This window comes from Rattus norvegicus, chromosome 19 (genome assembly GCF_036323735.1).
Source record: "Rattus norvegicus strain BN/NHsdMcwi chromosome 19, GRCr8, whole genome shotgun sequence".
NCBI lineage: Eukaryota > Metazoa > Chordata > Mammalia > Rodentia > Muridae > Rattus > Rattus norvegicus.
The window spans coordinates 23,933,144-23,945,472 of NC_086037.1; the positions used below are offsets into that span (position 1 = coordinate 23,933,144).

The window sequence follows — 12,329 nt, forward strand, 5'->3', positions numbered from 1 at the left end:
GTGGCTCCAATATTGCACTTTCCTCTGCCAACTGGTCTCCACACTTTTCCTAGCATTTAAAGACTTCAACTCTTTCTCCTAAGGAATATTCTGGCAATTGTCGATTGCTAAGCCCATGACTTCATGAGTGTTCCCCTAACACACACCCATGTTGTAACCTACCATGCAGACTATTTCTTGATGTGATATAAAGCACCTGTACAGAATGAGACAGGAGAACTTTTGACTGCATATTCAAGCTGGTGTGAAATCTCAGGAAGTTTTAATGGCTGACATTGGTGAATGAGGACGATTTGAGTTAGGATGAGACATTTTTGGGCAAGATATGAAAAGAAACATTCATTTAGATGCATAGGAATTACTAAGGTTTTTTATAATCAAGCCTTGAGGAAAATTTGGCTTTGGAAGCAGGAGATGCTCAGTGGCTCTGCCCCAGGAAAGGCTCCTGGAAAGGGCACCTCTGCTTATGCTCAGTACAGGGAGATTATTAGCAGGGAGACAAAGTCTGCTCCCCATGACATCAGCTGTCCCTTCTTGGACATTCTATTGTCTCCTAGAGAGTTCTGGCATCCTCTGTGATGTCACCAGACATCAGTGACAACCAGTGCCCTAGTTTCTCTCAGTCTGAGTCTGGCAGTTACAAGCTAAGACATGTTTTCCCGACTTCGCAAGCGTTTTGGGAGGGGGAACGTCGATTGTGGACAGACTAGAGTGAAGGAATCTGGCCTTTTGTCTCAAAGTAATGATGGACAAAGACAGCACTTCTGGGGAATGTTTAGTAAGTTCTGGGCAAAATATTTTGAGTTCCCTGTCAGGGGGGCTGCAGGCTTAAGCTGACCTTTCTAGCAATGGGCCACAACAACTGGAGCATCTGAAAAGGAATTGAATTTTCATGAATATCACAATTCCTGAAAGTCAGGATTTCAGAACTTTAGTTTCCCCAACCCCACAGGGAGTATATGGTAAGGCCAATGCTATTATCCTGTGAATTTCTGGCCTTTACTTTTACAGTGAATTTGTTAGGTTACATTGATATAATAACACGATCAGGAGTCATGGAGGGTCCACCTTTTCTGAGTTTAGACAGGGCAGCAATGTATTTCACTCTCATTGCTTCTTTAAATACAGTGGATATCTGACAATAGTAACAGGGAGAAAATTGTGCTCCAGGCAATAAGCTTATGTTCTTAGACGACCTCTGATTTCTTCTAACTGGCAGGGTCATCATTAGCTTTATATATTAGAGGTTGTGTGTTACAAACATTTTTCTAAAATACCAAAAATGTTTGGAACATGTGGACCAAGATTCAGCCTGTAACCTATTGGAACTTCTGGGGCATTTGTTATTTCATATAGGGGAATTGATAAGTCTATTGAACATGTCCTTCCTGGAAATGTGTTTTAAATCCAAAGTTGTTGGCCTAGAGTATCAGGGTAGGACATCTGAGTGTCTCCAATCACTCAAGTTTAGTGGATGGTGAATTTATCATCTGAGTTCTGAAACCACAGGGGTGAGGGTCCTGAAATAAAGCTGTACCCTGTTCAGTTGATGATAATCCTGGAGAAGCCATCTCCATGGTACATGTAAGCACGTGATTTCCGGCATAGGGAACACCTGGCTGCTTACATCTCTTGGTCTCTATAGAGTAGTGGGAGAACTGAGATCCACTGAGGACGCCTCTTAAGGATAGACCAATCGCCTAGCAGTGACACTGGGTTCCAGGCTTGTTCTCCTGTTTAGGCCTAACTGTGGTCTATGTACACTCTATGCATTCTCCCCATGCAGGTTCACTTGTGTTCTTCTACCTACAGACACTGGGAGAGAAACATCATCCCCTGGCACTGAACTAAGTGAGAATCAGGCCAAGAAGGAAAAGGAGAGGCTGATTAAAGAGCTGCAGCTCATTACCGAGGAGAGAAATGACCTGAGCGATCGCCTGAGGTTTCTGACAGAGAGATCCATGAAGAACAGGTATGAATCGCTCCAAATGCTCTGGTTTCATTCCTGGGTCTGCAAGGTCACCTTCATCTTATCCTATTAAGGTTTTGGGTTCTAGAAAGCTGTGCATCCCTAACCACCCTGTGCTAAACCTCACCTCCCATATAGAGGAGATTCAGAACCTTGACCCTTCCTGAGGAGCGAGATGGAAAATGGACTCATCTGCTTCCATTTATTGAAAAGCAGAACTTGTGGTCTGAATGAAGAATTCGGGGATAAAGTCAGGGAGAGTGAGTGTCTAGTGTGCATTTGCAAAGCCCTTGACAGCTGGTGGCTTTGCAAGATTGTAATTGCAGTGAGTTTATGGTGAGTCTCTGTACTTGCTAGGCAGGGACTGAGTGCTGGAAGATCCAGGCAGCAACCTGAGGGGCCTGGTCCCAAACAGTTCATCTCAATGCTTGACTAGAAGTTGTCAGGCTCAGGCCTGTTTGTTATTGTCTGTGTGTCTGTGGGAGCCCCTCGGACACAGCAATGGTGCATGAATCTCTCCTGGTTCTCACAGTGCTCTCTGTTTCCATATTTGCTTTTCTCTTTCTCTGACTCTGTTTACATTTCTCTTTGTTTTGTGGGTGTGTCTCAGTCTGTGAGTCTGTGTGTGCATACATCCAAATGCATATGCACAACTGTTATATGTTTATATTTCCCTCCACACCCGGAATATAGGAGTCTATGTCTTGGCCTAAGTATTTTTTTTTATTCTACTCAAAAATATTCTTTTTCTTTCTTTTTTTTTCTTTTTTTTTTTTTATTAACTTGAGTATTTCTTATATACATTTCAAGTGTTATTCCCTTTCCCGGTTTCCGGACAAACATCACCCTCCCCCCTCCCCTTCCTTATGGGTGTTCCCCTCCCAAACCTCCCCCCATTGCCACCCTCCCCGCATAGTCTAGTTCACTGGGGGTTCAGTCTTAGCAGGACCCAGGGCTTCCCCTTCCACTGGTGCTCTTACTAGGATATTCATTGCTACCTATGGGGACAGAGTCCAGGGTCAGTCCATGTATAGTCTTTAGGTAGTGGCTTAGTCCCTGGAAGCTCTGGTTGCTTGACATTGTTGTACTTTTGGGGTCTCGAGCACCTTCAAGCTCTTCCAGTTCTTTCTCTGATTCCTTCAACGGGGGACCTATTCTCAGTTCAGTGGTTTGCTGCTGGCATTCGCCTCTGTATTTGCTGTATTCTGGCTGTGTCTCTCAGGAGCGATCTACATCCGGCTCCTGTCGGCCTGCACTTCTTTGCTTCATCCATCTTGTCTAATTGGGTGGCTGTATATGTATGGAGCACCTGTGGGGCAGGCTCTGAATGGGTGTTCCTTCAGTCTCTGTTTTAATCTTTGCCTCTCCCTTCCCTGCCAAGGGTATTCTTTTTCCTCATTTAAAGAAGGAGTGAAGCATTCACATTTTGATCATCCGTCTTGAGTTTCCTTTGTTCTAAGGATCTAGGGTAATTCAAGCATTTGGGCTAATAGCCACTTATCAATGAGTGCATACCATGTATGTCTTTCTGTGAGTGGGTTAGCTCACTCAGGATGATATTTTCCAGTTCCAACCATTTGCCTACGAATTTCATAAACTCGTTGTTTTTGATAGCTGAGTAATATTCCATTGTGTAGATGTACCACATTTTCTGTATCCATTCCTCTGTTGAAGGGCATCTGGGTTCTTTCCAGTTTCTGGCTATTATAAATAAGGCTGCGATGAACATAGTGGAGCACGTGTCTCTTTTATATGTTGAGGCATCTTTTGGGTATATGCCCAAGAGAGGTATGGCTGGATCCTCAGGCAGTTCAATGTCCAATTTTCTGAGGAACCTCCAGACTGATTTCCAGAATGGTTTTACCAGTCTGCAATCCCACCAACAATGGAGGAGTGTTCCTCTTTCTCCACATCCTCTTGGCCTAAGTATTTACCTGTAACACTTTCATGGTGATGTGAATGCTTTGTTCTGGGAGCCCCAAGGTCAACAGCACAGTTCTTTGCTTATGTGGCCACGTTTGCCTGTATATTTGTATTCGTTGTGCAGATTATAATTTTGGGATGATATATGGTCTGTTATCAGGACAGGAAAAAGTAAATCACAGGATTCTGGGTGCATTGGGGGTGGGGGAGCATGGAGAGGTGTGGCCTAGGCTCTTGATAGCTCAACTGGCTGGACTGCAGATTTCCTCTTGATTGAATAAAGGGAGCCAGGGAACCCTCCATCTGGATGCCGAGATTCTGGTGTGCTGGACGCAGAAAAACATGTTTCTGAAGCTGAAGAAGGTCCAATATGTAGAATTCAGAAGGTGTCCTTCCAGGACTGGTGTAGTACAGGACCCACCCTGAGTTCATATCTTCCTAAATGCTGATGTTCATTGTATTCTATCATTTGGGGCCAGGCCACACTTCAGGCCAAATCCATATTATGAAGACCTGGAGAGAATGGAGGAGGCGGTCATGTCAATTCTGCACAACTTAGAGATGGAGAACACTGAGATCCATGAGAACAACCGTAAGCTGAAGAAGGAGATTACCTTCTCTAGGTAAGTCCTGGTCAGAAAGGCTGTCACCTGTGGAATGCTATTTCTGATTTCTTTGTTCTGGATTGGACGGTCTTCAGCTCTGGTTCTATATCTTGTGCTGTTTACACATCAGTGTGCCAGGGTCATCAGGACTCAGTTTTCAGTTCCATAAAAGACTGTTACTCATCCCAGGATTGTCTAGGCATCTGCAGAAGGCTCTAGATAGAACAGCACTGATTGACGTCAGCAGAATGTTATTAGGCTGACCTGGGCCTCTGGGGTCATACCAGGTTTTACAACACTCAGTGCGTGGACCACAGGGTTAGCATGACCTTCTCTTGGTTCTACTGACCTTTTTTGCGGGTGTTTGCCAACTACTAATTGGTGTTGGCCCCATGCATTGGGCTTTCATGGATAGTTATAGAACCATGTTCTTTTTGAGAGATGTGGACACTAATTGGTACTCAGGCCAAGCAAACAATTTATTCTTCCCCGAATTAACTCTTTGTGGTTTGTGCAGCAGCATTATGTGTATCGAGATGTATTTTATTAAGTCTTCATGGGTATCTGGGACCTGGTAGAGTTAGTGGGACTTGGGAGTAGGAATGGGAGAAAGGGGCAGCATGATCTTACTATGCAGACTGTATTTCCAGAAACCTGCTCAGCCAGCTCCTGATGGAGAACACATGTAGGAAGAAGTTGCTCCCACTGAAGCAGGAGAGCAAGGAGGGACATCTTGAGTGTGCAATGAACCAGAAATATTTGGTTGACTTCAACAAGAAAGATAAAGACCAGCAACGTCCAGACCCAGCATCATCAGGTACGGAGGAGCAGCTGTTAGCTTAACAATATCTGATAAAATTTGCCAATTTGATACATCTTTGCTCTCTCCTACCACCTTTCTAATTTACACACACAACCTGCCAACCACCTCATGTAATGGAATTTTTCATTTCTCTGCCTATGCACAAGAATTCTGGGAAGTCAACCACTTTTCAGAAACTGAATTATTTTGCAAGTATATTTTGCTGCCACTTTTGAAGCTGCATTATAGAAATGGTGACAGATCAATAACATATCACATTATTGCACATGCACGTGATAGATTGGATGCTATGTAGAGTTTTGAACATGTTCTTGGTTCTTGAGAAATGACAAGTGGTCATGTGACTTCTTGTGTAGGAAGCACCTTTCCGGGATAAGAACCAAGTGCAAATGTCAAATTAGTACTTGTCATTGGCTTTAACCTTGGTGACATATGGACATCTCCTTTCTTCCTGCAACCCAATGAGGTCCCTTCCATTGCCCTGTTCTTGGTTTGCACTGGTATAAGTCTGGGTCCCATATTGGCAGCCCACATTACTGTGAGGGTTGCTGGAGATTTCCCCTGCCCACAGAGTTAGCAACAATGATATCAGTTAAAAGGTCCATGTTGACTGTCCAATAGAACTGAGGTGGTAGAAGGCAGCATTCTGACAGCTGGCTTGCTTTTCAACACCAAATCAGTGTCTGAAAAACTGCCTTCCTCTCCCAGGTCTCAGAAAGTGCAAGAGAGCTGGAATTGGACACACAGCAGTAAGAGAGCTTCCTGAAGAATAAGTTGCTTTCTCACGAGTCCCTGATGACAAACATCCTGAACGGTAACAACATTGGATGAGTATTCTTCCTCAGAGTTAATTTGTCATTTCTTAGAGACCCTAAATTTATATAACACTAAGCCAGCCTGACTGATTGAGGTCTTACTCACTTTCTTCTTCAGAAAACATCACTTGAGAGACAACTTGGGGGACCGCCTTTCATTATGTGTGCTAGAGGAGAAACAGCAATACATCTGTGCTTCTAAATGTTCGTTAAGAATATGCTGTTTAGAAATATTTTTGTTATGATTTTAATTGAAGTTTTCTTTTTGTTGTTTCATATTTATATGTTCTTGTTACTATTTTTACTTTCAAATATTTTTAAATATTTTTATTCATTCATTTTAATCCTGTTTTGTTGTAAAAATGTATTCAATATGAATAAATATTGATTTCTATCTCTTGACTCTTAAGACCATCATTCTTATTCAAGGGTTCTGTCCCCTCCTGAGGGCTTAGAACTGACAGCTAGAGATGGATCTCTGCATGTTCCATGGAGCCTGGGCTAATAAGTGAATTCAGAGTCACCAAGGGGTACTCAGTGTGACAGTGTCTTTTGTGTGGATAATGTGGCTTTTTCTCAGCACACACTTTATGATATAATCACTGACATGCTTTACCCAATTGTTAGGGTCCATGTGGTTCTTCTAAGAGAGCAGCAGATGCTCTATCCTGTGAGTCATCACCACAGCTCCTGCAGGTGGCTTCTGTTATTCCACATGAGGTCCTGTATTAGGTGGACAGCATCACCTCCAATTAAATAGAGAGATCTCAGGAGATGTGTGTTCACAGGGAACTTACTGAGCCGTGCGTGCTCAACGTGTTAGGTTGCCAGGCATCCGTACAGGGCTCTGGTGTTCCCACTGCTCATTGTGGGTCAGGATCATCCTCCAGCATCACTTAGTTTCCATATTAGAGCAGATCTTTCAACTGTTATCAATGATGACCATATGTATTGTGCACAACTGATAAAATACAGAAAAGAAGCTAGCTTCTTCTAGGCCAGCTTGGCATAATCAGTTTTTTGATTTTTAGCAAGAAAATTATTTTAATCTGAGCCATTTAGGGAGGAACCTCAAGAGCATCCATAGTGAATGTAGCCTGCAGCTGTGAACACAGGTTTCTTCTGGAGAGCAGGCCTGTGGAAGCCCAGAACCTAGGTGGGACAGTTCAAGGTACCCTTTTTCCATGGCCAATCTGAGATCGTATTGAGAATGTATTTTTTCCAGTGACTGATTTCGAATTCATGGAATTGAACTAACTTACTGAGAGTGCAGGTGACTCAGAGAGTTAAAGTACAGAAGGAACAATCCAGAATGTCCACAAAAGCTTGCTGTCACCCCAGGGCTTTTAAAAGCTCAGCAGCTAGAGAAGCAATGTAGTATTTGGTTATTCTCATGCTTAGGTCTAGTCATTCATTTTAAGCTGACCATGACACAAAAAGTGTCCTCTGTGACATGATAGAAAGTAGTTGTAACTAGATTCACCCCACACTATCACATCACTACCGTATTTGAGGTTCTCAGTTACTTATCTAAGAACCTGGAAGAGGCCTGGGTCTTGCTACACAAACTCATGATTTATGTCTTCATGACACTGTGTGCTTTGTTCTGTTAATGCTACCTTTGGCATACAACACCTTGGATACTTTGTACTGACATCTGTGACATGAGACAATAGTTCATGTCATGCCTAACCTAATAAACTGTCCTTAGAGTACAGTGTAGACAGAGGGGCCTTCTTTTCCTATGAGATAGCAAACCATTTCCAGTCTTCAGTCAAGACTGACAGCCATTGTCCAGTGCCTGCCTTGAGATGTCCACATTTTCACCTGAGAATCTTCATCCAGGCTGCTCTGTAATCTTGTAGAAGATTAATTGTGTTCCATCCCTAGGATTTAATTCAGTGTCCCTGTACTTACCCGACATGCTCAAATCTGTAGGTCCTACCCTAACCCTGTGTTCCTTAGAGAGAAAGAAAATAAAGAACCACATTGCACTTGAAGTTTCTCCTCCAACAAAAGTTGAGCCTGCATAGGGCCTTTAAGTAACTCTAAGCCCCAGCTTCCCCACAACTCCCTCCATTGATTCCATTATTGATGTGTTTCATATATGCTCACTTTATTTTTGGTGTGTAAAGAATGTGCACCATGTCAGTAAAGGCGGTGTGCGTTTGTGTGTGTGTGTGTGTGTGTGTGTGTGTGTGTGTGTGTGTGTGTGTGTGTGTAGTCCCTAGTGAAAACTGTCCAGGTGCAGGCAGACTCATGTTACTACTGTCTCATGGCACGCAGGGAGCACTGAAATCGTGGGCTACTTTAATACAGCCTAAACCGCGCTGTGCATGGTTTGCAGTGAGATTGTGATGTCATCCCCACTACAGAGAACAGCATAAGCTTCATTTATTACATGTTGCTCTTACCAAGGTGAGGCAAAGCCTCATCTTATAGAGTGTGTGGTAGGATTTGATGGCAGGAAATTAATTCAAGGCTCAAATCAAATCAATCAATTACAAACAAGGAGAAAAATACAAAGAGTCAAGGGAACCACGAGCTGTTTGTAGGGTTTTTGTTTCTTTGTTGGTTTGTTTGCTTACTTTTTTTTTTGTTTCCTTTTTCATTTCTTTTTTTTTTTGTTGAGAATATCCACCAGACACACAACCTGTTCCTGAAACAAACTGCACACCAGAGAGACAATACCAAAACTGACAAAATTAGAAATGAAAAGGGGGATATAACAATAGACAATGAACAAATTCAACAATCCTCCCTGGTTTGAGTGCCCTGGGGAAGTTGGGAAGCCACTTTTCCCTGTCCTGTGTGACTTTCCCTGCATAGTGAGCTCTCCTGCAGGAGACACTGTCACATGCTTCTTTAAAAGCACCTGTTTCTCAGATCTAGCTCAGCTGTGAAAACAGGTTGGGGGGAGGGCGGCAATGGGGGAGGGTTGGGAGGGGAACACCCATAAGGAAGGGGAGGGGGGAGGGGGATGTTTGCCCGGAAACCAAAGAATTATTATTAAGTATTAAATAAACTTAGAAAAAAAAGAAAGAAATGTCCTGGGGACAGTGATTTCAGATTGTGCCTTCAGCCAGGAATCTCTGTTGCCATTAAGGCAAGCAGCCTTGGGCCTGCTAACTTGTCACTACTTCAGGGTGTCTCTGCTCTCACACCTGCATCAGGTCCTCCTCAGATGAAGGCTTCTCAAAAAAAAAGTATATAAAGCAATGTTTCTCAACCTGTGGGGAGCAACCACTCAAAAAGATTGTATATAAGATACCTTGCACATTATAACTTATAAGAGTAGCAATATTAGTTATGAAGTAGCAATGGAATAATTTTGTGATGGGAGTCACCACAGCATGAAGAGCTGCATTAAAGGGTTACATCATTAGGAGGGATTTGAACCACTGCCATAGAAGTTGACACATGGGAGCAGACTCCTCATGTGAGTAGAGACCCATGGCAAGGAATACCATGTCACACCCTAGAACCCAGAGGCAGAATCTACCCCAGGAGTCTGTGGGTCACCTTGTCTTAAATTCTTCCAGGGTCAAGAATAGCATTGATCATCTCAGGGGAGTCAGCTTGCACAGCTCACATCAGGCCCATGGCTTCCCTGTACAGAGAAGGATGTGGGTCTAAGTGACAGCCAGTGAGACTGAGGGGACCCTGATACTCATTTGCTTTGAGCTGTGGTTTCTTCAGGTGTAAATTGGAGGTGTTTCTGCTGAATTGGGTTGTAGTGGAGATTAACAGAACATACAACCTGCTCAGTGTCTGCCTGGCATGGACACTGGTTAAATGGAAGCTGTTGATGGTGACGAAGGTAAAAGTAGAATATCTAGCCCAGTAGTGTTAGATGCCGGGCGCCAGGCAGGGTTTGTAAGGATTTTGTGATGCTAAGACAGCCTAGTATTAAAACAGAAGGCTCTTATGTTAAATTTTTAAAAAATGAATCCAGTATAAATTACCAATATGAAATAATCATACTCAGAATTGAGCTAATTCCTGTGAAGTCATTTAGTTTTTCATTTTCTGCTTCTATTTTCAAGGCATATAGAGTAGCACTATACGAAATCCTAAAGCCTTCTCTTATGGTGCTACCCATTCATTCCTCTCTCCTTGAGGACTTCTCAGGTGACTTAAGAAAACCTGATTTCCTTTCAGATTGTTCCGAGCTGGTGTGATCTCTCTGTTCATGGGCCTTGCCAAAAGCTGCAGAGCCAATGTGTTGTTTTACAACACAAATTTCCAGACATCAATTTTACCAATGAAGTCTCAGGAGTCAGATGCTGAATTCAAGTAAAGCTCCCAACCGTCCTTCCTAATTCACTGTTCCCCCAGAAGAAGAGCATTGTAGCTCCCTCTGCACGCTTTCTTAAAAATCCTACCACTGAAAGACTTTCCATTGCCCTAGTCATCTTCATTTCCTATCAAGTTGTGCCTTGATCTGCTCTAGACCTAAGTGCCCTTTAGCTTTGCAGTAAAGGTGTGAGGTAGGTGAGCTGAACAGTAATAAAGTCCATGTTCACAGTAAACAAAGAGCTCTTGCATTAAATGTCTGTGCCCTGGCGATGCTATACCACACATAGTTTTTCATGAAATAATACATTCATGAAGATCAGAGTGTGATCAAATATTTTGTAACATAACTTAGTAATGTTCTCTCTATTACATAAGTCAAGTACTATCCTGTGTATTCTGGCCTTTTTCTGTCATGTCTGTGTGCATCACCATGGGAATCCCAAAGAACATCAATCCTGGGCTTTTGAAACTGTTGCATACAGCCAACCGGGGACCAAAACTACCCAGAAGACTACTGATACTTGACGCACATAAAGTCACCTCCCTATTTTCATATAATTTATGGCAAGAAGTCACCATTGCTGACCATGTCTCATTATCCAACATGCTACTAAATGGAAGAGTTGGGGTAAAGGAAGTCACCAACAAAGCACAAAATTAAGCTCATCTCAGATAAACATGTATGGTTTATAGAATCCAAACATCCGTGGATTTCAGGACACAATTAAAAGTCCAAACACAAGGATAAGAGATATAGAAGAGAATTGAGATTTCCAGTTCATAGGTCCAGTAAACATCTTCAACATATCATAGCAGAAAACTTCCATAAGGTAAAGAAATTAAAGGCCATAAAGGTACAGGAAGCCTACAGAACGCAAATTAATTTAACCAGAAAAATTTCACCATTCACATAATAATTAAAACACTAAATACACAGATAAAAGAAAGAATATTATACAGGGTAAGGTATAAATATCTAGTAAGAAATGAATTCAGACCTATCTGAATTACACCAGACTGCTCAACGGAGACTGAAAGAGCCAAAAAATCCTGGACAGATGTAATGCAGACCCAGGTTCTTATACGCAGCATAATTCGCAATCACCATGAATGGAGAAACCAAGATATTTTATGACAAATACAAATTTAAACTCAGAAGCATAACCGAGGATAATAGGAGGAAAACTCCAAGACAATGAGCTAAACTATACCCAAGAAAAAACAAGAAATTAATCACCTCACAATAATTTCAAAAATAAGAAGAGAAGCACCCAAACATAATTTCACCTACAACCAGAAAAAGAAGACACAGCAGCAACCATTGGTCTTTAATATCTAACCAGACCCTCTGTCACCAATCCCCCAGTTCCTAGGGACAAAACTGCCAGCAAAAGTGTATACAAGGATGGGTCTATGGTTCTAGGTAACTGTGTAGAAGAGGACTGACTTAAGGGGCATCCATGTGGGGAGAGGCCATTGACTACACAGAGGCCTGTTGCCCCACCAAAAGGAGATCCTGGAGTTGTGAGGTGGGAATGGATATGTGTGGGTGGGGGAGCACTGTGATATGGGCAAAGCTGAGCAGAAATGGGATTTAAGATTTGATGAGGGCAGTCTGGAAAGCAGGAAAACATTTGAAATATAAATAAATAAAATAACCAATTAATAAAAAAATAGCCTAAAATAAAGTAGAAAGTGAAAAGATAAAAGAAAACTTACACCAAAACAAAACTAAAGAAATCCCTGTAGTGTATTAGTCTAATTCTGCTTTTATTTAATGCTAATTTGTAGAACTCAAGACTGGTTAACCCCCAAACCCTGACCCTGCTCCCAGTTAACTGTGATTATAAAGAAGCCAACAGCCAACAGCCGCAGAGCAGAGAGATGGGGGAGGT

At 42.5% G+C, this 12,329-nt stretch overlaps 2 protein-coding genes across 4 annotated transcripts in view; one reads left to right on the top strand and one right to left on the bottom strand.

The window, feature by feature from the left end:
* LOC134483260 (disks large homolog 5-like) overlaps positions 1-12,329 on the bottom strand; it is a 664,485-nt gene that overhangs the window by 377,898 nt on the left and 274,258 nt on the right. The gene's annotated exons all lie outside the window — the stretch shown is intronic.
* Positions 1-12,329, top strand: part of LOC134483259 (uncharacterized) — a 478,774-nt gene that overhangs the window by 176,636 nt on the left and 289,809 nt on the right. The window contains exons 1-5 of one of the 3 annotated variants that reach the window (XM_063278542.1): positions 481-778; positions 1,813-1,972; positions 4,372-4,515; positions 5,148-5,314; positions 6,029-6,679. The exons of 1 other annotated variant lie outside the window; for it this stretch is intronic. In XM_063278542.1, the coding sequence (XP_063134612.1) occupies positions 652-778; positions 1,813-1,972; positions 4,372-4,515; positions 5,148-5,314; positions 6,029-6,093 (663 nt within the window). In that variant the 5' untranslated portion in view covers positions 481-651 and the 3' untranslated portion in view covers positions 6,094-6,679. Of the gene's footprint in view, positions 1-480; positions 779-1,812; positions 1,973-4,371; positions 4,516-5,147; positions 5,315-6,028; positions 6,680-12,329 lie in introns of those variants that run through there. One more of the 3 variants, XM_063278541.1, reaches the window with a different exon arrangement.